The sequence below is a fragment of the Gavia stellata genome, chromosome 2 (genome assembly GCF_030936135.1).
Source record: "Gavia stellata isolate bGavSte3 chromosome 2, bGavSte3.hap2, whole genome shotgun sequence".
Taxonomy (NCBI): domain Eukaryota; kingdom Metazoa; phylum Chordata; class Aves; order Gaviiformes; family Gaviidae; genus Gavia; species Gavia stellata.
Window position 1 is genome coordinate 76,176,093 of NC_082595.1, and position 23,767 is coordinate 76,199,859.

At 39.2% G+C, this 23,767-nt stretch overlaps 1 protein-coding gene across 1 annotated transcript; it reads left to right on the plus strand.

Moving 5' to 3' along the window:
- The first annotated feature begins 11,157 nt into the window (after positions 1–11,157).
- Positions 11,158–23,466, plus strand: LCA5 (lebercilin LCA5). The gene is made up of 7 exons (XM_009820161.2): positions 11,158–11,356; positions 13,850–14,379; positions 15,848–15,985; positions 17,374–17,470; positions 18,618–18,763; positions 20,650–20,788; positions 22,634–23,466. Exons 1-7 carry the CDS (start codon positions 11,158–11,160, stop codon positions 23,437–23,439), a joined length of 2,055 nt encoding a protein of 684 aa, XP_009818463.2. The 3' UTR covers positions 23,440–23,466.
- The last annotated feature ends 301 nt before the right edge of the window (positions 23,467–23,767 follow it).

A 23,767-nucleotide genomic window follows, 5' to 3' on the forward strand; every position in this document is an offset into this window, starting at 1 on the left:
TGGAGATGGATTATGAATCCCTTTCATCCTATTTACAGCAGCAACAGCATTTCAGATTCTGGCCTGGCCTGCTGCCAGATACAAGCAATACATTTCCTCCTGTTGCAAGCAGTAAAATTATTCCATCTTTGTTATTCCACACTTCCCTGGATCTTTTTGAAGGACATCAATGATTCTCTGCCAGCGTTGCTGTGCTGAATTATATGCTTTAGCTGTTTAGCACAAGGGTGAGATATACAAAGCCACAAGAGGATGAATTTAAAAAATTATCCACGTGAGGTTTTATTGGTTTTTTAAACCAATTTCATAATAGTAATGCAAATATAGCAAAAACATTAAGGGCAATTAGGGAGACAATCAAAATTACAAAATTCACTGACTGGTTGTTGGGTTTTTTGCATGCTTCGTGCCTGCTTTCTGGGATTTTAGGATCAAAAAATTAAAAGCTCCATTCAGCTTGGGAGACTCCATGTCAGGTCTATGCCTCCCAGGTGCTTTTGAAATACCTGTTCCCATCTCCTCTTCTTTTACAGGAGTTTATGCTGACATGTTTATTATTGCACTCTAGCCTACTCATTAAATTACATTTTCAAGAAATTTATTTAAGCATATTCAGAGTTCTTGTGCACAGTGTCAGTTTTGAAAATCTCTCAATGCTGACTTTCACAATCATGAATGATTTTTTTTCTTTTTCCATAGAAATGGGTACAATTTTTCCTCCTTAAATTTGTATTCTGGGGGGGTGGCAATCTTTTAATTTCAAGTGCATTAAAACTGTATTTTCTCACATATTTCCTTGTATTTTATTGTGAAGGTGAGGGGGTTTGCCTGAAAAACATTACCTTGGTTAACAAAACTGGTACCTTGTCTTGTTTCCTCCAGTTTCTTTATTTTCATTTAGTGGTCAATGAGTGTTAATTTTGAACATTCGGAACTGCAAAGAGATGGACAGTTCTGTCGAGTGCGTATCTGTCTCCATCTCCTGAATGTCCCATTTATGCCTTCCCGTGCAGGTAGGTTGTAACAACTTTCATATGAAATATTCTGGTTTATTCTACTCCACCCAAATTCTTATGTCACTTTCATCACTCTGCTATCATAACATATTCCATCAGTAAGCAAGGTAAGCAAGATCAGCTATTTGTTTATTTTTCCCTCCCTCTCTCCAGAAAGGAGTTTGCTTGACTATATTCATTAGTAAAGGTTAGCATTAGAGAAAAAACAAATAGCAGTAACTTGGAGCAGTAAAAGCCAAAGTTTAGAAACCCTCTTACTTCTTTGTGGAATAAAGCACAACAGCCTTGTTAAATTGCCTGCCCTTGAATTCAAGCTCATTTGCTAGCTTTACGCAGTACTTTCATCAGTCTCACCCATTTTGGTTTAAGTTCTGCGGTATTGTATAATTTTATACCATTCCTCTTTTTCTTTCCCCCTGGTTTAGGGGAGTTTTGCTTGTAAATGGTATCACACACACAGAGCACACATGTAGGTAGATATATATATATATGCATAAAACATGTCATATATTGGTTATTCATCTAGCTTCCCATCCTACTTTCATATTAAAACAAAGAGTATTTTTATCCCTTTTGCCATCTTCTCTGATCAGTCACTACTCCCAGATGTTCACAGAATCACAGAATCACTACGGTTGGAAAAGACCTGTAAGATCATCAAGTCCAACCATCAACTAACACCACCATGCCCACTAAACCATGTCCCACAATGACATGTCCACACGTTCCTTGAACACCTCCAGTGATGGTGACTCCACCACCTCCCTGGGCAGCCTGTTCCAGTGCTTCACCACTCTCTCAGTAAAGAAATTTTTCCTAATATCCAGTCTGAACCTCCCCTGGTGCAACTTGAGGCCATTTCCTCTTGTCCTGTCGCCAGTTACTTGGGAGAAGAGACCAACACCCACCTCACCACAACCCCCTTTCAGGTAGTTGTAGACAGCGATGAGGTCTCCCCTCAGCCTCCTCTTCTCCAGACTGAACAACCCCAGTTCCCTCAGCCACCCCTCACCAGCTTTGTCACCCTTCTCTGGACACGCTCCAGCACCTCAATGATGTCCTTCTTGTAGTGAGGGGCCCAAAACTGAACACAGCATTCGAGGTCTCACCAGCACCGAGTACAGGGGCACGATCACCTCCCTACTCCCGCTGGCCACACCATTTCTGATACAGGCCAGGATGCCGTTGGCCTTCTTGGCCACCTGGGCACACTGCTGGCTCATATTCAGCCGGCTGTCAATCAACACCCCCAGGTCCTTTTCTGCGGGGCAGCTTTCCAGCCACTCGTCCCCAAGCCTGTAGTGTTGCATGGGGCCACTTGTGACCGGCCGCCAACTGGATATCACTCCATTCACGACGACTCTCTGGGCTCGGCCGTCCAGCCAGTTTTTTACGCAGCCAAGAGTGCACCCGTCTAAGCCAAGATTCGCCAGCTTCTCCAGGAGAATACTGTGGGAGACTGTGTCGAAGGCTTTACTAAAGTCCAGGCAGACAACATCCACAGCCTTTCCCTCATCCACTAGGCAGGTCACCTGGTCATAGAAGGAGATCAGGTTGGTCAAGCAGGACCTGCCTTTCATGAACCCATGCTGGCTGGGCCTGATCCCTTGGTTGTCCTGCACGTGCCCCGTGAGCGCCATCAGGATGAACCTCTCCATAATCTTCCCCGGCACTGAGGTCAGGCTGACAGGCCTGTAGTTCCCCGGATCCTCCTTCTGGCCCTTCTTGTAGATGGGCATCATGTTGGCAAGCCTCCAGCCATCTGGGACCTCCCCTGTTAACCAGGACTGTTGATAAGTGATGGAGAGTGGCTTGGCAAGCTCCTCCGCCAGCTCCCTCAGCACCCTTGGGTGGATGCCATCAGGCCCCATAGACTTGTGAGTGTCCAGGTGGCATAGCAGGTCGTTAACTGCTTCCTCCTGGATCATGGGGAGCCTATTTTGCTCTCCATCCTTGTCTTCCAGCTCAGGGAGCCGAATACCCTGAGGATACCTGGTGTGGCTATTAAAGACTGAGGCAAAGAAGGCATTAAGTACCTCAGCCTTTTCCTCATCCTTCGTGACGATGTTCCCTCCCACATCCAGTAAAGGATGGAGACTCTCCTTAGCTCTCTTTTTGTTGTTAACGTATTTATAGAAGCATTTTTTGTTATCCCTTATGACCGTGGCCAGATTGAGCTCTAGCTGGGCTTTTGCCTTCCTAATTCCCTCTCTGCATGACCTAACGAGATCCTTGTACTCTTCTTCAGTTGCCTGCCCCTTCTTCCAAAGGTGATAAACTCTCCTTTTTTTCCCCTGAGTCCCAGCAAAAGCTCCCCGTTCAGCCAGGCAGGTCATCGTCCGCACAGGCTCTTCTTAAGGCACATGGAGACTGCCTGCTCCTGCGCCTTTAAGATTTCCTTCCTGAAGAAGGTCCAGCCTTCCTGGGCCCCTTTGCCCTTCAGGACCGTCTCCCAAGGGACCCTCTCAACCAGTGTCCTGAACAGGCCAAAGTCTGCCCTCTGGAAGTCCATCGTAGTGGTTTTGCTGACCCCCCTCCTTACTTGGCCAAGAATTGAGAACTCTATCATTTCATGGTCACTAAGCCCAAGACAGCCTCCGACCTTCACTTCCCCCACCTCTCTGTTCGTAAACAGCAGGTCAAGCAGGGCACCTCCCCTGGTAGGCTCGCTTACCAGCTGCGTGAGGAAGTTATCTTCCACACACTCCAGGAACCTCCGGGACTGTTTCCTCTCTGCTGTGTTATATTTCCAGCACATGTCCAGTAAGTTGAAGTCCCCCACAAGAACAAGGGCTTGCAACTGTGAGACTTCTGCCAGTCGCTTGTAGAACGCTTTGTCGGCTTCTTTGCCCTGGTTGGGTGGTCTATAACAGACACCCAGCAGGGTATCCGCCTTGTTGGCCTTCCCCCTCATCCTTACCCATAAGCATTCAACCTTGTTGCCACAATCGTTGAGCTCAATACAATCAAAACACTCCCTAACATACAGAGCCACCCCACCACCTCTCCTTCCTTGCCTATCCCTCCTGAAGAGTTTATAGCCATCCGTTGCAGCACTCCAGTCATGCGAGTCGTCCCACCATGTTTCTGTGATGGCGACTACGTCATAGCTGTCCTGCTGCACAACGGCTTCCAGCTCCTCCTGTTTGCTGCCCATGCTGCGTGCATTGGAGTAGATGCACTTGAGCTGGGCTATCGATTTCACTCTTCCCCCTTGATGACAGTTGAACTCCACCTGCAGCCAGCAGGCCCGGTGCCATGTAGACCGCCCCATGGTCAAAAAAACCAAAATTCCTCCAACGGAGGAATGTTGCTCTGACCCAAAGCCTCATTTCCAAACCCCAGATGATGGTAAGTCCCTGAGGCCACCCAAGGTTTCCCTCGATCCCTCTCCTTGGGAGAGGTTATGAGGGGGATGCCTCATTACCACACAATGGCTGCTAGCTCAGAGATGGAGTGCTGCTTTCATCCCCTGCACGCCTCTCTGATCTTGCACTTGACGCCTCCTTCGATTACACACACGCATCCCTGCAAAACCAAGATGGCGGTGTCAGGGGGACCACCCCCGCCGGGCAGAGCAGGAGGTCGGGGTCACACAGCTCAAGACCCAGCCCGGCCTCCGCCTCCGCCACCGCCCCAACCGCCGGGGCAGCATCACGGGAGCCGAGGCAGCGCCCGGGCTTTGAGCCCCACCTCCCGTCTCCCCTGCAGCGCCTCAACCAATCAGCAGTCGGAATGTAGCCTCCTACCAATGGGAAGAGCGGTTGCCCCTCGGCCACCGCCATCCCCCCGTACCAATCAGCCGCCGGCAGCCGCCGCGCGCCGTCGAGCTGGCAGGGAGGTTAGCCAATGGCTGACGACGAGAGCCCGCTTCCTCCTCCGCCCCGTTGCTCGGGCAGCCGCTGTCAATAGCCCCCGCGCGCCGCGGCGGCCCCTTTAAGCGTAGCGTGGCAACCGCCGGCGCGTCCGCCGGGCGGGCGGGCAGGTACCAGCGGCGGCGGGGCCGCTCAGGGGGCGCCGCGGGGTCGCGCCGGGGTCGGCTGGGGCGACGGGGGTATCGCGGGGCGGAGGGAGGAGCCGGGGGGGCTGTTCCGGGGGGCTGTGGAGGTTGGGCGCGGGCCCGGGCCCGGGCCTAGGCCTAGCTTCAGCCTCCGGTGGTGGGTGCTCGGATCCGCAGCTGCGGATCTTACTCTCGACGTGCTGTGTGGGCCGGGCTGACCGGCTCGATCCCGGGGCAGGCAGCGGAGACAGCGGCTGGGCCCCGGGGCTCCCAGCGGCGCAGTTCGGGCGCGGAGGAGAGGCTTCGTCCCGAACATGGGTGGGTTTCAGGCAGTAGGCCTTCTGAAAAGCGATGTGTGTGAGGCCGCCAGTATTCAGTCCCTTTCCTCCGAAGTCATTTATTGTAAGGTTAAATGGTTGCACTTAAAATGTACTCTCACGTGTAGTCGTTAGTTGTTTTCAAAAGTGTTAATTAAGAATAATATTTGCTATGTTCTTTAAGAACTTCTCCCCAGTGAAGGAAAATTGGTTTGCTTACACTTTGGGAACTGGAGAGCTACTCTCAGGAATGGCTAAGTTGAACTAGGTAAGTCTACACACACTGGAGGTATAGGTGGAAATATGAACAACGGCATTGCCCTCCTTGGTAGAGGATTTAGAAAGATAATCTCTTTTCCTGGTTGTAGTACTGACCTGTGTATCATCTACTTGGACTACCGTTTTCTTATCTCAGACCTGGGACTTTCTGCAACTTTTTTATTTTGAGATCTGCTGATGAAAGTAACACTAAGTGTTACTGTCACAGAGTCAGATAAATTTAACATTGGCTTTTAAAACCATATAGCATTTTAATTTACCAAAGGCTGGTAAACCTAGAGGAAATGCATACAGTTAAGTCAGCAGCTGCAGAAAGCTTCCCTAATAAAATATTTGCTCGTCACCAAAGCCTCATCAGTGAATATGTTTTGATGTGATACAAGTAAATTCTTTTGCTCTTTTCTTTTCTGGAAAAACTACAGTATTTGGATGTGAAAAAGATGGGTAGAGGAAGAAGAGGGAGACAAATTTCTTTTGAAGTTATTATTTGTATTTACATTCAGCACTTTAATATTTTGGATTGATGTTTTTGTACTTCTCTGAAGCTGGCTCGCTCTTGCACTGTCCCTTTCTCAGAATAGGTGGAAAAACGGAGTGGACCGTTAGAGGTCAGCATTTGTACTCAGGAAGTGCCATATGGCGTCCAGTAAAAGCATCTAATTTCTTCTGGTCTTAGAAGGGTATTAAGATTCAGAACTTAAAAACATTGAGTCTTGCATTACAGAACTAAACTCTGGATGTACTGTGAGAGAATTACTGAGTAATTTTCCTTTCTCTCTATTGCTTAATACCTGTAATCTAGTAGTTCAATTTCTGTTTCTGTGATTTACTTAGGAGTGATAGGGAGACAGTATTCTGACACCATTGCAGTTGGTTTTTTGTTCTCTATTTTGTCTGTTACGTCCTTCATCCTTTGCAGTGACCTGGAGCTTGACTGGTTTTTGTAATAATGAGCATGTTTTCAATACAAAATATGTAAATAATAACAATATTAGAAGTTGCTGAAGTCAAGGAGTATGAAATTCTGGAAACAAAACTGTTTCTCAAGTTTGTACCAGTCCCAGATTTACTTCAGCCATTCTATACTGATCTTCTAAAAGCGTGCGTGGAGCTTTTGGGGGTAGGGGGTTGGGGTTTTGGTGGAGGTAGTGGAGCTTAGTAGATCCACTTCTAACCCACAATGTTTCACTCCTCACAAGCTTATTAAATATACTAGGGGAAAATAGATATGTTTGTGGATCTTACTCACATGAGTTGAACTTATTTTATAATCAACTCAAACTAGTTGGTAACAATTGAAAAGTCAGTGAGCCAAAACATTTCTTAATTAGACAGTCCTTAGGCTAATGGAAGTAAAACTCAAATGTTCTAGTGATTCATTCGTTCTCAAGATAAACTGTGCATTCTTTATGTTAGTCAAATTACATTATAAACTGGTGGAAAACTGAATTTGGTAAGATTTAACAGACTAAGGTTTCTTGTTTTATATGGGAAATATGATATTACCAATTTATAAAACTGAAAACCATTTGAAGGTTCAGACAATGTATTTGGCAATTCCTCAGGGGACCTTTTATTGGTTCACCTTTTTCAATTTGTTTTCAGTCCATTGCTTTTCAAAGTACTTCCAGGATGCATCAAAAATTACTGTTGATTGATGTTACTCTATGTCAAAATGATACTTAGGAAAATATTCTCAAAAGTGGGGAATATCCAGTACAGATAAGATGGATAATTCTAATCCTCCAGTTCTTGCAATTTGTCTTAAATACAGTGAGTTATGAAGAGCGTTCTTCAAAAAGATTATTGCCTCTTCAGTGAACACTTGTGGGACTATAAAATAACTGATCAGCTTTAAGTCAGTAAGTGAAAGTGAGTGTTCTTGTTTTGTATATGTAATTAGACATCTTTGTGATTAAATTGCAGGCATTTATGTTTTCCCTAAATGCAGTCCCATTTGTTTTCTTCTCAAGAAAAAGCCTGTGCATGATGATTTCTTTCTGTCCTTCTATGTCCTGAAGGCAGACAAAATTTGGGTGTATCTTGGCTGTATCTACAGTGTTGAAGGCATTTGCCCATAGAGTAATCCCTGCCTTCACATAGGTATAGGTTAATACCTGTAGGTGTGGTGGTGCCTCTAACACTGGTTTGTTTTATTCAGCATGTTGTTATGTGCAAAACAGGGAACACATCTTAGATGCAGAGCCAACAATTGATTGTTAGTCTAATTAAAATCTTAACTGTCTAATCAAAGACTTAGTATTAGTCCAGATACTAACACAGTTCAAGTTATTTACGGTTAAAGTGATACAGGCACAAACTCTAGTACCAAACCCTTTCTCTGGTGTTATCTTCACCCACCCACTCTCTCTCTGGGACTTGACTGGCTTCAGCTAGGAGGGGGTAGTCTTTACAGCAAGTCATCAGCATCCCAAATCTTTCCCTGGCAGGAGGAAGATGGTGATGGTTTCATCCTTCTTGCCTTGGGTCCATTTGGGATCATTTTTATATGCTTGTTAACACACTGTGCACCTTGCTTTTTATTCTATTCTGTTGTATTCTATTCTATACATTGATTCATGATTCCATGTTACATCTGAATTTACCACATGTGGTCTGTTTTACGTATGTTGAGTACTTGTTCTTTGTTCTGTAAGTTGCCTATAAAACTGGTTTTACCCAGCTGCCAAGACTGCATCCTGTTGATGACCAGTAATTAAGCACAGGTGAACTGTTACAGCTTAGACCCCAGTATTGTCCTGTGTTTGTGTTTTCAGGCCCATGCAGTCATCCCATGCCTGTACTACTCTATGCTGCATTTTTGCAAGGGTTGTAGATAGTTTGCTCTGCACAGAATAACTACTTGGTATTGCTGTCTGTTATTTATAAACATAAATGTAACAGTAGGTGCTAGACAATTGTACAAAGCTAAGCAAAAAGCTAAAACAAAGTAGGTAAGTTCCCTGGTTGTTAACTAATTTTGTTGCAGCTAAATAAGCTATAGCAAAGCTCCAGGAACCCAAGATGAGTTCAGTCAAAGTTTGATGAGTTTTGTGGCCCATGTTGTTAGCTGGAAATGAAGCCTTTGGCTTCAATAACAACAACATACTTTGTGTGGGTTACAAATGCAACTACTGTTTTTAATGTTTTTTTCAGTCAGGATGACTGTAATAATACGAGGTCTGTGTTACAGCCCTCCAGAGTGCTATTTTTATATTTTATATTATTTTAGTGTTTTAATGTAAATATATTTGTTTATATTTTGTTTTATATTTTTTGCATTCCCTGAGATTCTGTCCTGTGGAGACAGAACTGATGCAGTCTTGCCTGTGCACCCTCTAGAGAACAGGTTGTCCCCAGAATTCTGCCTGTGTTTCAGTTAGGGCTTGGTTTGCTCTTCAAGGAGCAAAATAACTTACATTCTGCGCAGATGTTTGTGAGGCCAGGACTTAGGAGTGGAGCTGTTTGGGAGTAGGGATGCACCCTTATATGTTCTAATATTTGTACATGATCTTAGTTTTGCACTCATGAACATATCTGAGGGTCTTCATTACACTTAAAGACAAACAAGATAATACAATTATGGTTAGGTACATACTTTTGAAATATTTTTAATAACTGCATTATTTCAGAAGAAAAAAGAACAGGCGTTACTGATCATTTGAATGTTTGCAGTAACTGATACCTTCCAGCATGTGTTTAGCAATCTCTAGGACAAGTGATCTCAAGCACAGCTTGTCTTCTTTCTGGGCTTTGCAGTGCAATTTTAGTTTTCGTCAGAATCCCCTCTGACATAAGTTTTAGGCATGTAATTTATTGGGACCACTTTGAAAATATTTAGGTGCTTAAAAAACATTATTTTGGAAAGTTACTCCCTAAGTAAAGAAAAACACTCTCTTCCAAATAATTCAGTATTAATTTCCCAGCAGCTTCCCTGTTTAGAAATCTGTTGGGCTATTTATTCCTCTAATTCCTTCTGTACAGATTATGAGGGCAAATGGATTCCAGTCACTGGAGACAGAGTTGTGCTAACATTCAACTGGTCCAGAAAGCTTGAATTTGTAATGAAACCTGTCTTGGCAACTGATGCTTCTGTTCTCCTTGGCTGTGCAATTCTGCATGTATAGACAGTGGAATAGAAAGCCAGGAAGCATGCTAAGTTTATTTTATTGGGAAATAATACAGTGAAAAATTTACAGCTCATTTACAGGTATGTTGTATGCCCTGCCGTGTAGAATTTTGATTGAAAGCTGCTCAATTTTTTGTGTGCAGTTTGCATTACCATTTAGAAATGGGCTAGGAGCTTTTGTCATTCAACAGTCAGAACTGATGGGCTCTGATGCAAGTCCTATTTATTCACCCATTAGAGGCTTGATGTCCTGAAGTTGGAGTGAAGGGAGATAGATGGTGAAATAAGCTTGAGAGCTGTGCAGAGTAGTGAGAGGAACAAAAGACATGGGAGGCTGAGCGTAGTCAGTAAAATACTTCCTAAACTGATGAGAAAATTCTTTTGACTGAGTAGGTGAGGAAAATTTGGGATATATTTGCTCCATTATATTCTCAAAAATGCAAAATAAGGTGATTTTACCTTGAGATTAGGGGATTTTTCAGTTTACATCAGAAGACAGGCTGCAGGAGCAGCCCTTCTCATTTTATACCTGCTGCAGATATGTTTACCATATACCAGCAGTATGGTCTCTCTTATCAGATATAAAAAACCCAAAAGGCTATATTTGTACTTTCCTATAAAGCACATGACACAAATGTGTGTGCTCCTGCCAGTTCTTGAAGGCATGAAACACTAGGATACAAGAGTACTTTCTGAGGCAAAGTCTGTGATACATAGATATAGTCTCATTAGCGGTTAGGGACAGAATATCCTCCAGACAAACGGGACAACTGATTTTCAAGCCCATTATTTAACACCATGGGAATGTCAGAAATTGAGATATGGAAGATTTAGTCATATTTTACAAATATCTCAATTCTAGTCACATGAATAAGTTGTTCATTTATTTGGTTAAAAAGTTTTAAAATATGTTTAAATTATTTTCCTGAATAGCGTCAAGCTTTCACTTGTCTTTTTTTTGTTTTCCAAATGTTTCTTTTCCTCTCTCTAACCTGGGAGTAATTTCTTACTCTAGATTTAGCTGTGTTAATTTTCTGATTTCTCTTTTGGGGATGAAGTGCCTCAAACTATTGAGTGTCCCATTTAATATAAATAATAAGGCTAATGTAGCACAGCACATGGCATAAGGTTATAGGAATCCTGAATAATTTTACAGGTTTTTTTACCTTTCTTTCTTAACTAAACAGCAAAACCATTCTCACTTTTTTCCTCTCTCTAAATTGTTACAGAAAAAAAATGCATTCTGAATGATAACTACTGCTTGCTGAACTGAACTACAAAGATCTCATGCTTTGGAGATGAAAATGATAAATCCAAGGAAATAATCCAGCTGCTGCCATTGTGACAACTGAAAGGTCCTTTGTGTCAAAATGAACAGTCTTTGAGAAAAATCTGGAAAGCAGTTAAATCTGAAAAATGGGAGAAAGAGTAAGAAGCCCAGATTCTGAACACGACAGGAGATCAGATGGGGATAAAAATAGTGACTCCTACTATTCAGATGAAGATAATGCATCTCATTCATCTGGCCAGTCACCAACACTAAGCTATCCATCTACAAGCCAAGAAAAAAGAGATCACAAAACACAAACTTCAAACAGCCTTGTGCACTACCAAGGTAGGTAGATAGCAGAAATTGCTGCTTTGTAACTGCTCTGAAGAGTTAATTGTCTTTGAAAGCTGAAATAAAAGCGGGAAACTACCATTATGAGAATCTGCAAATAAGGTTCATGTGAATTATGCTACAGATGGCAGGTAGACTGTAATTGCTCTGTTGAAAACTGAAATTAACCTGTTTCTGCATAAGGAGGATTTGTGATTTTCAGAATTATCCATATTTTTCTTAACAAGTGAACATGGCTCTTACACTAGCCTTTTGTTGAATCATGCTGAAGTTCTCTTTTTGTATTTGACAAAAAGTCTTTGACAAAAAGACTCAAGGCCAAGGACTCAAGGCAAGTCCTTACTATGCAGTCAGTAAAAGAGAGGCAATTGTTAAAATTTCTCTGACAAAATACCCCTAAAGATATCTCTCTTGTGGAAGTCTAGTTGACTAAGCTTTACAGTGTAATACTGGGTACTTTGAAAAAACAAACAAATGACAGACCACTTATGTGGCAAGAGAGAGAAATCGTGTTTGGTGAAAGTTAGGTGCATGTGGAAATTCAAAAGAAAGTTTTTCCTGGTCCTTCGTTGGGGATAAAATATCTCCACTTTAAGATGAAATATCTCCACTTTGAGCTCTCTCACGCACACCTCACCTACATAAGCTGCTCTCTTGGTTGAGATCCCTACAAAAAGGGAGATAATGGTTATACAGGTCCTGGGCTGAAGTAGGGATGTGAAGCCTCTCTGCCACACTTTTGACAGCTTGTTCTAAGTAATTGCACACCTTTTCTGGTGAAGGCAGAGCATATCCTGCCTTTCTCAAGAAAGTGCTTTATTTCATTCGTAAGTTCCTGATACTGTGTGAATCATTTGGTCAACATTATGAACTAGAGTGTGCCAGAAGATCTGACCGTAAATATTGAAGTTGCCAAGGGAGTGTATCTCTTCAGATCCTTGACAGTGTTGGTGTCCTGGTGCAACTGGTGTTTTGCTGAACTTCTGTGTGTTCAGAAGTGGCATCTTCTCTATAGCAGTCATGGGTTAGCTTTCTGGGAAACAAGAACTGCAGTTCCACCATGCCGTTTAATTTGGAGTGGGCAAATGAATGACTAGTTCTTTGATTACATAGCCAGAATTGAACAGAATTATTACATGAAGGTATTGTGAATGTCATGTTCTTGAAAGACGCTGTTCCCCAATTTGACTATATGGTCAAAAGTGCAACGTTGGTATTGGAATTTTCTGTTCTGCCCTAAATGTGGAGAAATTCTTGAAGGGGCTGGAAGTCCAGAGTTAATGGGAATTCCCTTAGTTGCTGATAGGAGTGGCATCATTCCTGCAGCGCATGTATTAGATAATCTTTTCACACCTGAATGTGACGTAAGTGTTCTTTGTAAAGGAAAAAAAAATCCTTCTTTTGTTTGGCCAAGCTGTGGGGAAAAATGAGCATCAAGCAGAAAATGAATTAGTATTTGTGCAAAATGTTTAGAGGAAATTATAATAAAATATTTTAAAGCTGTTATTTTTGCTGTAAAATATTCTCTGTAGAATAGAAACATGGTAAGCACCAAAGGGGAGGAAGAATTTGCTGTCACGCACACTTGCTGTCTGTGTATAGGTAACTGTACTATTGCTGTATCCCAGCTTTCAAGCTTGACTTATAAGCTGCTATTCAGTATGTTTCTTCCGAACACTGATGTACCTTAATGAATTATGTACTGTCTATATATTCAGTTGTTTTAAGAGGTATTTTTGGTGGATTATACGCTTCATGCTTTGAGTGTGGCTTGAGAGGCAAATAAGATAGAAGCAAAATGTTTAGCTTTTATCTATGGTAATGATAATAAAATAATAATATCAAATAGGAATGCGAGTGATGCACACTAGTAATCAAATAAGGACACTGTGTGGAAAATAACTTGTGGTACAAGAATAAATTATTCAGGGGAGAACTGAATTTTCATGGGATTTATAATTTTGCTTTGGAGGCTTTTTACATTGAGCCTTTGAAATCTGCTGTTTTGTCTGTAGGCATGTCAGCTGGATTTGAAAATACTACTGCATTTGTCTGAGAGAATTACATCTTGCATAATACATAACTAGCTAACGCTCAGCTAATTGTTGCCATTTTAAAAGCATTTGATAATATTGTATGCATAAGAGTACAGTTTTTCTAAAACGTTTTAATAAACATCGTCAAATATTAACAAATTATGTCTGTAATTTCTGATATGATTTGCAGATGCTTACTTTACAACGGTCCTATATTGATGGCTGCAAATATTACCTCTTACAGTAGATCACAAACATAAATCTCCATTTTTTATCTATCAAAAGGAGCATGTGTATCATATATATGCCTTTTATTGTCTGGTTTGAAAGCTGCAGTCTCTGCTAAGTGTTGTAAAATTGTTTCAGGCAGAGCTTTATTCCAAGAAGGATGTCTGAATAGGCAAATTGCATTGTCTTATAGTAAACATGCTTTTTATTTTTCCTCTCTTAGCCACAAAGAAATTGGGTTCCAAATATGCACCAAGCAAAAGAGGGACACGGTGGGGTTTCCGTTCTCAGAGCCTCACTAGGGATTCTCCTGCAAAAGATATAGATCTCGTTACAAAAAGAGTTCTTTCTGCTAGGCTGCTGAAAATCAATGAGCTCCGAAATGAACTGACTGAACTCCACATCAAACTAGATGAGCTGCAGAAGGAAAACAGGGCACTGAAGAGGCTTCAGCACAGGCAGGAGAAAGCCTTGAATAAGTTTGAAGATACAGAGAATGAAATATCTCAGCTCCTTGCTCGGCACAACAATGAGATTAGAATATTAAGGGAGCGCCTAAGAAAATCTCAAGAGAGAGAACGTGCAACTGAGAGGCGGCTGAAAGATTCGGAAGATGAACTGTACAGAACAAAAACTGTCTTGCAGAAACTAAAAAAGCTGTCTGCAGATAAGCACCTGGCCGAAAGAGATGACCTGGCAAAGAAACTAGCCTATGCAGAGAGTAGGCTAGAGGACAGTGAAAAAAGAATTAAGGTGAGATAACTTTCTTTTCATAAGAAATTCTGGTACAGATATTTCTTACCATAATGAGCATGAATTGTATTTTTTCACAGTTGTGGAGCAAATAGAAAATCATTCTTTTTCTTTTACACCTAAGTAGCATGAAGTAAATTATTTCCAATGTGATTATATAGTTACATACTTGGTAGTTGTGCATTCAGATTTCTGTTTACAAATTAAGTATATTTTGTCAGAATATATACTGTGGACTTGTGCTTTTAAGTGTTTTTATAACTAGTAATAACATTTCAGAAATGCATGCAGCTATAATACAACTTTATGCAATCTAATTTATCTTCTTGGAGGGGAAGCATTTGTTAAAAATTTTCTGGGTACTTAGGGAACTTTATACTAAAATTCTAAAAAACATATGTATAGTAATTCTTTTTCAGTTTTGTGAACTGCATTCATGCAGTGTTTGATTGTCCGCTATTCTGCATGTCTAAGAGCTGAGCTGAACAAAATTACAGCAGTCTTTTTAATACCAAAATGAGCTTTAGAACATTTTACAGGTATCCATTTTAAGAACTTTGAGCAATATATTTTAATTGTGTTCAGAAAAAATGTTTACATTTTTGTAAACATGTCTGAAAACTCATCTTATTTTAAAATAATTGTGTTAACACTATTAAGCTGTTGGTAGTTGTATGCAGTACTATTTTTGGCTGAAATTATGTTGGTAATTAAAATGGTGTTAAATTTTGGTGTCTATATTAGTAATTAAACCTAAATTACATTACAGAGATAATAGATCTGGAAATCCAAAGGATTAAGCTGGAAACTAAGCTTTCATAAAATAAATCCCAAAATACCAAGATATAAACTGCTGAGTTAGCCAAATCACTTCACCCTGTAGTGTCACCATCTGGCATCTGTGGTATTATGATCAGGTATTTCAGCATTTGTAGTACTGGATAATGTTAAAATGAATCATGCTCTAAAATGTAAGGGATTTTCTTCTACTTTTTTCCTTCTCTCATCATCACAGGTTCACTTAACACAGCTATTGCAAGGCGAGAGTATGTAAATTAAATCACAATCACAAAATTGTTTCTAGTAGAAACGTTAAAAATTATTTCTTCTTCCTTCTAATCCTGCACTTTCAGGGAGGTATTCTATTTCTTAACAGTTTGAAATTAGTTTTTGCCTTCAGAGATCTGGAGGTCCACTGTGTCAAGAGCCTTGCAGAAGGTAGTGTATGTTCCCATTATGTCCTCAAATCACCTCTCAATACTCCAGAAGGATGAGCTAGAGCATCTGCAGGTGCTCTGTCTCCCCCCTCAACGTTAGGATTAAGGGTTTAAATGTATTCAGCATTACGGCAATGGTGGAGCCAATATCTGAATCTAAGATGCTGCTTTATTGTAATTTTACTTAAGTAATTTGACCATAAAAGGAGTACTTCAGTTATTAAAAAAATATTACTTTGTTTTAATTGAAGGATCTGGAAAAAAATCTTGAATTAAGTGGTAGCAGTTTTCAACGAGAGTTACATTCAAAGAAAAAAAAGGTATATGAGGCTCAAGAAGAAAACAGAGCTCTCCAAGAAGAGCTTCATCAACTAAATCAGAAGTTGAAGGTAAAATGTGAAGCAATACAAGTTGCTAACCATGTTCTGGCATTTTATCTTTGGAAGTATCTGTAATGAGGTTTGAGTAGTTTAACAGTGATTGCATTCTCTGATAGGTACTTAATCATATACCACATGTGAGTTCTTTTCCTGCTTTAAGTTGAAATGTTCTGTGCTCTGACCCTACACTGTTTATAACAGGAATGTCTCCACGTTAATCATTATTGTTAGCACTAGTTAAGACACTCGCCTGAACACATTCCTGTGCAGCCTGCTCTAGGTGAACCTGTTGGGGGGGGGGGGGGGGTTGGACTAGATGATCTCCAGAGGTCCCTTCCACCCCCTATCATTCTGCGATTCTGTGAAAAGCAAGATCAAGTACATAGCCAAGCATTACGATTAAACCACAAGATCTACTGGAAAATTAGGTTTTGAAGGCTTGATTTTTAAAATTAAATCTGCAGGTATATACAGTACTTTGTTATTAATGTACTTGCATTACAGTAGGTTTGTGTAAAGAATTCATGTATTTGTGATATCCACGTGTGTTGCTAAATTTGTGCAAACGTTTATTTGCATACCCCCTCCCTGTTGTTGCCCAGATTCTAAATTTAGGGACTGAAAATACTGTTATGTTCTACCTAGTCAGTTTATCTTTAGAAGAAAAAAAATAAATAAGACTTGAGCTGAAGTACTTAGTTTCTAGGAGAATTTCCTTGAAACCCCAAGTCTCAAACATACTTTTATAATGGAGATGCACCAGTTTACCACCATACTAGCTATCAAGCAAGTAGCAGTAGCATTAGTAACTCAAAAACTTATTTGTTCAGAGTAAGTGTTTTAAGTCTGATTTGTTAGTGGAGAGTTTAATATTTGAAAATATCTTCATTATCAGATGATTTCTGATAACTCACTGTTCATTTCTGTATTTTATTCAATAAAAGTCATGAAAGAAGAATGTGTCTCTACCTCTGTGATGCAGTGGGCCTCTGCTCCGTGGTGCTGACATGCCCTTTGACAAGTAACATTGCTAGCATTGAAATATTTAACTCTGAAAATTCAGTTGTGCAGTCTATACGTACATTATTAAGTCTTATTCAAGTTTATGGAAGCATTAGCATTTAGTTTAATTTTCACCGCAGAGATGTGCCTTCTTTTTTCCCCCCTTGAATATTTTGCTAATGAGTTTTTTTGGGGGGAAAGTTCTACCTGCTTTCTTATAGCATAAGCAAAGTTAGGAATGTGATTGTTCTCCTTGAAACATTGGATGTAGCTATTGATTACTTTACTCTGTTTTTATTTACAACATGTATTTTTAATTTAATTTACAGCTTTGCTAATGACTAGTAAATGAAATGTTAGTAACTCATTGTTATATCTACCTCTTTCATGCACAGGAAAAAGAAAGAGAACTTGAAGCAAAAAATATATATGCTAATCGTATGTTGAAGCTATCACCAAGAAAAGACATGGATATTATACAAAGAAAAAGAGGTAACTTATATAAAGCAATAAAGGCAAAAAAATAATAGCGTCACTTTTAAATTACTCTGCTAGGTTATATCATTCATGCCATTCAGTGTTTGACCCTACCACTGCGTTTTCAAGAACGTTTACTTTTTTGCACTGCTTTCAACACAGCGATGGTTGCAAAGAAGGGCACATTGTTTGTTTGACTATTCTGTAACTGCAGCAGAACCCAAATCCAGAACTTCATCTAACAGCATTCTTAACTCCTTTCATACCAGATGTTCCTAGGTGAAGGAGGAGGGGAAGATTGTTTAGTAAATTCTCTAATAGATCATAGGTAATGTCTACATGACAATAAATTACAGAGGCTCTAGAAATATGTAACTTCACTGCTAGGAATATTTTGGTAATGTTTTTTATTTATTTTTTACTAATTAAAATTTACTGTCTGTCAGAGAAGCTTCAATCTTTTTTCCCCTCAAAGAGTACATATGTCCCAGAACATAATCTTCTAAAAGTATCAGTGCAGTGATTTCTTCTGGCGTGACAAGGTAGCCTCAAGCCTTATGCTACCTGCATAAATACGTGTCTATATGTGTGTGTCTCTGTGTGTACTTAGACTATTTTCACTGAATCAATAGAATCTACCTGTCAGAAGAAGCAGGAATTTATGGGACTGTTTTAAATATTTAATGCCAGCATTTCAAACAGTTTGTCTGCTGCTCATTTTATTATAGATATTCTATTTTTCCATTTTAGGTTCAGATTTTTACATTTCATAGAGATAAGTGTATGTGTTTCAAAGATGCAAATAAGTGAATTTTAATTTTATGAGCTTGCTTCTCTACATGTAGCTTCTGTGACAAGCAGTAAGATGAGCGAGATATTTTGTGAGGATTTTTTAACAAATATTCAGTATAATGTAATGACTTTATAAGTAGCTTTAAGGTGGGGGGGTATTTTTTTTTTAGTAGAAGTTTTGCATGCAATTTTTTTTATTAGCTTTTACAGATGCAGAAAACAACTATTTAAAACTTGTCAATACTTTCCACTTCCATTGGCTCCAATACAGTCTTTTATGTTTGCTGCAAATCATTAAAAATGAGACATGGGTATATAGTGGGATATTTTCAAGTGAAAACATAATTTAATTAATTTGTATTTTCTACAGCCAACAACCAAAATATTAAAAAAGGAGCACAGCTCACAAAAGGTGTACAGACCAGTGGATACTTCTCACCAGTAGAATTTCTTCCAGAATCAGAACTTGTCTGTGGTAATGCAGTAAACAAGAAAGAAGGGATTCTTCCTAAAACAGTGAGTTCCATAAAAATTTGAGACTTGCTCCAGATAACTCACCTGTCAGACTGAATGTTTAATGCAGAGGCTATATTTTAGAAAATATGTGTAAATATACAAATATAAATATATAGACAATATAATTTAGAAAACATTCTGATCTTTAAGAGAAACTCTGCCATTCCAGAAATATCATACTCCATTTTTGTGACACTTAGTTCATCATATTCTATGTCTTACTGATAACCATTAGCTCAATTTGTTTCTTTTTCTGTCATTTCTTTGAAGTTTTTAAGACTTCATTTTGGTTTTCTCCCCTTTTCTTTATTCCTTATGCTTATTTGAGCAATCTGTTGTAACAGTGCTGGCTGCCTTGTCTCTTTTTTTGCTTTGGTCTTAATTATGGTTTCTTTTACTTTCCAAATTTATTTCACAATGCATAAATCTAACACTTCCCCTTATTGTCATATTGCTGGTATTTCTTCTGTCGTTTTTCCAGCTTTGTGAATATAGTTGGATTTTTTTGTTTGTTTTTCCATTTTCCTTTTTATTATAAAATAATGCCATTAGAAGTATTGCTAATACTTCTGTGACCTCAGGCTAAAATCAACGAGATTTGTAAGGTGTTACAAATCAGAATGACACAGATTCTGGTACAAATTGTACAAATTCTGATTACATAAGGCTAGGACTGTTTGTCAGAAGTAATGCTCTGATGATGGTTTTGACTGGCTTCCTGGTAGGACTGAAGCTTTTTCATGACTGTTTCATTCATATGTTCTCTGTTCCAAAATTCTTTCTGTAAATACGGATGTAGTTTAATGTATGCATTCTTCCAGCATATACTTCAGTGTGTGAGTTACAGAACCTTGCAGTTGGTACAAGTGCAGCTCATGGAGTCCAACTGTGTATCATCTTACCGCCTCCCTAGTTTGTGTATGGCTGTTGTTTTAAGTAACATAAGTTAGATTTGGGTAGTCTGTGCTTTCATCAGTTTTCCAAGTCAAGCACTTTAAATGCTTGGCCACCATCTCTTTATGAAGTTTATTTTTTTAAAATACGATAATGATAATCTTGTACATGAAATTAAAATAGTTGCAGTTGTTTTGGCTAATAGTCATATTTTCTTTGGTCATTAAGTAGTAACTGTTTCTCTTATTTCTCTTAGAACTGTATTTTAATCTAGAAGCTTATTTTACCCTAAAATAAGCAAGCTACAAAATTAACATCCACATGTTGGATTACGCTGGCTTTCTCTTCACTACATTGCCACTACTTTTCTGTGTTAGTGATCTTTACTGCTGACATTAATATCTTTTCTGCAGGTTCTTTCCTTTTAAATGTGTATGTATACTCACTAGCTGAATTTTTCAGCCAAGGTTAAACCTTTCTCTTTCACTGTTTGTTACTTCATACTCCATAACTTTAAGTACCATGGTGAAACTGTCTGAATCTACAACCCACTCACCTGAGTAAAAAGATCAGATTGTGGAAATAGAGGGTAACTAATTGCTTGCTCGTTAAAAGAATAAGGTGGTGGGGTCTGGCCTGCTATTAAAGTTCTTGTAAAAGATGACTTCTGACTTCTAAAGAGAACTACCCTAACACAGTGATAATTCTGCTTTATGACATTGAAGCTGCAACTTTCCTGAAATGTGTAAATACAGAATAGAGTTGTCTATCCATTTTGTTTCAGGTGCATAAAACTATGTTAGAGGTGATAAGATTTTAGGGCCAAACCTAAAGGGTTGTCAAAGCTGGTTTGGTTTAGATGACTCGCTCATTTTTATGTTTAGCAGTAAGAATGTGATTTCAGAATGACATAGAAGTTCATATGATTTTGTTTGGTTGGTTTATTGATTATTTTTCCCCATCAGTTTCAGCTTTGTATTAATTTATTTCAGGAAAAAGAAACTCAAGACAAAGGATGGAAAGAGCAAGCAGACCTCCTAAGACAAGACCAAGACAGTGAAAGGGAAGAGAAACTGAAAGGTTTTCAGGAAATACAGGCTTTGGAGGAGAGAGCTCAAAAACTGCATGATGGTAAGGAAACAGGCAGCTGAAGGCTGGAAAATACACCGTAGAATACTAATCGAGTGAGGCCGCTAGTTTCTTGTGAGAAGAGCGAAACGATTTTGCAGAGATCACTACAGTGGAAAATTATTTTCAGTTATATTATGCAAAGAGAATCAGAAAGAAATATAGGATATAGAGTAATCTGTATCCTGTATTCAACTGTGATTAAGCATGCAGCAACGAAAAATGCCATCCACTAAAAAATATTGAAGCCCGAGAGATTTTGCTTTACAAAACAAGGATGACATAGCAGGTAAATGCCAATGTTATCTCTGACTTGCTAGATGGTATTGAGGTAGGCAGTAGATTTTTACTATTATAGAACAAATCTGCTTTCCTTAATATGCACTGTTTTTTTCAGTACATATCTACTTCACTTGTATCATTTGAAATTGTAGTTTCTCTTCACTTGTGGTTATCTGAATCATTTGGTGTGGATATTTGAGAAATGTCAGTTTCTATCATTGTATTTTAATACTGCTTTTTTATTAATTTGGTTTTCACACCACCTTAATGACTTATATTCATAAGTCTATTAATATTCTAAAGTATTCTAGATGGACTGCATCCTATCATGTTAAAATACTCTTTCAGTGATTATAGTTAATGAACAGAAACACTCAGTCTAGATGACAAGGAAGAATAATGAAAATCTATAGTTGCTTTCAGAGGTAAATTCTGTGTAAAATCTCCTACCTCCACTGGCATCACTGCAAACTTACACAAGCCAAGAATCTGCTCTGTTGTGTCTCCAAGTAAGATGATTCTGACCTCCTTTCCCATCTTACAATATAAGCTGATATTTTCCCCACCTTACATACAGAAAAGTAGCTCCATACTTAACTTGGTGTAACAATATGCTATTGAAAAAAAATACATTTAATATATTTAACTGAACTGTTGCAGTTATTTCTGTAAGCTTGATCTGAAATACAATAGGTAATGTGGAACTTTTTGAAAACAGCAGTCAGAAATTTGAATAAAGTGTTCAAAGGGGAATGCCAGTATGTTGAAGGGGCCAAGTAGTCGTATTCAACTTCTGGCCAAACACACGTCTATTGTCTTGATAGAAAAAATTTTGAGGAGAGAAATATTTGGGAAGCTTCCTTTTTTCATGTACACAGAAGTATTTGCAGGTTCTATCTAGAAGTTTATTACTGTTTTGCACCTTTGGTGTTCCCTTATAGCTGTGCAAACTGACATTTGGTATTTGCACAAACACTCTTATTGAGTTCATGTGGTGATGCACAAAACACTTGGGTAAAGGTGTTTTCTGTATGCAGCAGATGCAGTGTATTTTAAATCGTTCACAGCATGAAACTGGTAATGACTGCTATGACTTTGTGGCCTGATAGCTTCACAGGAGTAGTTCCCTTTATGGAAAAAAACAGGCAACACAAAAAAACCCCATATATCCCAGAACCATCCTAATGTCAGTGGTGCTGACAAAGAAAAATAAAGTACTGTGCAAGTCAGAACTATTAGAATCAGTGATGTTGTATTCATTTTCATTCAGACCCAGGAAATAGGAAGGCAATTGACAGAAATGAAATTCCTCTGAAAATTCTAAAACGTGGGTAATGTCCTAATGTCTTTGGAAGGTGACAGTATACCTTTATATCTTAGCAGAGAATCTGGTGTGAATTTAGTTGTAATTTTTCAAGAATTTATTTTTGCAATAGGAAAGCCAGACTATGCGTAGAAGGGCATATTAAAAACTCCATGGCTTTTGCTTGCATTATATTCAAAATACTCTTTTAAAGGCATTTTAAAACTAAAACATTTTAAATAATGTTTAAAAATTTCCTGCAGAGTGGGAAAGGGAAGCATATGGGAAAATGAAAAAAGAAAGCAGCTTTTTATTGGATAAAGAAGATAAAACAAAGATGGAGACAGAAATCCACAAACCTGAAGTAGAGAGAGAAAGCACTGAAATGCTGGAAGAGCGGCGAAAAAGAGAGTTCCTGCTTGCTAAAATGCAAGAAATTGATAGAGAAACTCAAAATGTAACGAACATGAAACCTGCTTTCCAAGCACCACTCATAAATACAGCAAGAAAATCTGATTCCCTGGAGAAAAAAGAAAAAACCAATCAATTCTTTGAGATTCCCAGGAAGGTTACTAATGGATTTCCTGTAGATGACAGCCAGGATGATGCCACAAGAGCACAAGGGCAGAAGCAACGAAATCTAAGGACCGTAGATTTAAGTAGTGAGTTAACATTTGGTAGCTATGTGCCTTCCTTTGGGAAAGGATCAGGAAGACCAAGTTGGCTTACTCAAAAAAGTGACAACTTAGAAGAAAATGTTAAGGAAAATGCAGATTTCAATAATAAGAATGAAAAGAAGTCAAATTTGATGGAACAGCTCTTTGGAAGCAGTGCTAGTACCATCCTTCTTTCTAAAAATAACCATACAACACCTTTTGACAAAGATTGGGACTCTAGTAATACCCTTCTCGTCGATAAAAACAGTAAAGTCAAAGTAAAAGAAAACAATGAGCTTTTCGGTGAAGGAAGAAACCTAACCAGACATCGTTTGCAACACACTACAAGCAAGCCAGAAGTTAAGACCCTTGGTTCTTTAGAAGATGAAATCGAAGAAGTAATCTTACAATGATCGTATTTTTATATGTTTCATATGTAAATACTGAGAAAATATTTTCATTTAATATATATTAGATACAGATTTCAAGCATTTCAGATATATTGTAAAGCCTTATGAAGGAATCATTTACATAAAAGGTTATATGTATAGAGGAAAGATGCACTTTGATAGAACAGCCTAGCCTATATGTAGGAAATTTCTTCTAAAATATAATATCCAAATACAGACCGTGGAGATCTGGCAGTGACTCTTTGGCAGAAAGACAAGGAAGGTGTCCTGAGGGGCTTTGGTAGATGAGATAGGTGCTGGCTGGCCGCTTCAGTCAATCAGAGAAGACGCT